General features: G+C 45.6%; 1 protein-coding gene across 1 annotated transcript; it reads right to left on the reverse strand.

Annotated features, from left to right (window-relative positions):
* Positions 1 to 467: 467 nt before the first annotated feature.
* LOC311239103 (claudin-4-like) lies at positions 468 to 1127 on the reverse strand (the record flags this gene model as incomplete). Its single annotated transcript, XM_084327346.1, has 1 exon — positions 468 to 1127. The coding sequence occupies one exon, from the start codon at positions 1125 to 1127 to the stop codon at positions 468 to 470; it is 660 nt and encodes a 219-aa protein (XP_084183472.1).
* Positions 1128 to 2274: the final 1147 nt, after the last annotated feature.

A 2274-nucleotide genomic window follows, 5' to 3' on the forward strand; every position in this document is an offset into this window, starting at 1 on the left:
CAACTATCTCTATCAAAGTGGATGGTTTTAGTACAAAATGCATCATTTGAATCTATTTAGTCATTCAGTCGATACAGTAAAGGAAAAAAAAGAAACGTTACAACACAGCTGTTGCTGTGTTTAGATGACAACATGTACAGTTATTTTGTTACAGAAACAGAACATCCCATGTATGTCAATAGCCTCAGTGCTTCAAAGTTATACAACAACTTCAAAGTTATACTTTAGTGGATTTAATAGCTGTAGTCCAGTTTGCTTTAGTTTGTGTCCAAAATATTTCTTTTATACATTATCTTCATACTTTTTCCGCCTTGTGTATCAAAAAGTAATTTTCTCCATCTCAAAACTTAAATACAGTTCATGCAGAATATAAACGTGCCCCCCTTCCCCTCTCTCTCTTTCTCTCTGCGCAGTCCTCTCTTTCCCCCTGGGTTATACCCGTGAGAAGAGAGCAGGTGCTAGCGAGGTCAGACGTAGTCTCTCTTATCGTAGCCACTGGGGGCTACCGACCTGGTCGGTTGGGAGTACACCATCCTGGAAGGCGGTCCGTACCTCTTTTCTGGCTGCGGGGGGCAGCTGCAGCAGAGAATGCACCCTCCTATGAGGAGAAAGGCGGCAGACGCCCAGCCCATGTACAGCGCCGCTCCTATCTCCCTCTTCTGAGCCTCCGGCGTGATGGGGCTATAGAACTCCATGATGATGGTGTGGGCCGACCATGACACCGGGATCAGCTGGGTCATCGAGGCCACGAGGAAAGTCACCCCGGCGGCGATCATCACCCGCGCCTTGGAGGCCTCTTCCTCCACGCAGTTGGTGCACTTGGCTCCTACCACGGCCACCAGCACCCCGACGATGCCCACCACGATGGAGATGACGGTGAGGGCGCGCGCCGCCTGCAGGTCGGCCGTCAGGGCCAGCATGGAGTCGTAGACCTTGCACTGCATCTGCCCGGTGCTCTGGACCACGCAGCTCATCCAGATGCCCTCCCAGATGGTCTGCGCTGTCACAATGTTTACCCCGATGAACGCGGACACCCTCCACATGGGCAGAGCGCACGACACAATGGCGGAAATCCATCCAAACACAGCGAGCGCCACCCCGAGTATCTCCAATCCAGCCGCAGGCATCTTGGGGGTTGGGGGTAATCCTCTTCTGGTATAGTCTGGGTGACAAGGTGTCCTCGCTTTTCTCAGTAGTGGGGGGAAAAAGTGTTTTCAGTGAGCGTGCTCTGGAATTCCCACAGCTCATATAGCCAAGGTTATCTTTGGAAAGGTGGAGCCACCTGGGGATTGGCCAGGTGGGGTTTTTCAAATATTTTTCACCCCCCAACTCCAACCCCCGCGCTTTGTTTGAACGGCCAGACCCTCAACCTTGGCGTGTATACAACCCTTAGATTAATCATTCAACCCAACCCTGGCTCCGGTAGCTCTCCCACAATTGTTTGGATGAAGGGGGCGGGAGGCACAGGGTAAATAAATGGCCTGTAACTCAGGGCTTGAGCAGTTAAAGGATAACACGCATGTTAGGGATGGATGGATGAATGATTAAAGGTGGAAGAGCACAACATCTACTACTGGCAGCGTTTCTTTGTGCTCCTCTCTCTCTCGACAGGTCACATGTTTAGTTTAGTTTAGTTTGTTTAGGATCCCATTAGTTGATGCAAAGAGCGCAGACTGGTCTACATGTCTACATACAACATACAAAGTTCAGAGAATAACAAATAAAACTATATTTAATTTACATATTATATCTACATAAATTAATTCTACACAAACATAACTTGTGCACTATATTGATGGGAAATTCACCAGACCCTTTCAAATATCCTTGAGATGTAGGAATCTGATAGTGACTAATAAAACATGTAAAATAGGCCTACTACAACCTGATCTAAAATTATATTCCTTTTATTGTAATTATATACAGTATATTGACATAGGCAATAATTCTAGAACTTACATAGAATAGAGTACTTTGGATATATCTCAAACACCAAATCTCAAAATAATGAGTTTTGAAATGATTTGTGTAGCATAATAACATCCATAAAATGTGTATGAGAGTGGATTATATTTTGCACTATAAGGAACTATTCTCAGCTTTTGTCACTGGATGTCTCTTCTGTCTTGCCGACTCTGGAAAGTAGCAAACTGGGAACACCTGTCATGCAAACACTGTGTGGTGTGTCTGTCAAGACTAGTCAAATATCAACACTGTCTCATCAGAAAATGTAAATAAAGTTATAATCGACCACAGGATCATAAGTAATATATG

Source organism: Notolepis coatsorum (assembly GCF_963971535.1).
Source record: "Notolepis coatsorum genome assembly, chromosome: 1".
NCBI classification, from domain to species: domain Eukaryota; kingdom Metazoa; phylum Chordata; class Actinopteri; order Aulopiformes; family Paralepididae; genus Notolepis; species Notolepis coatsorum.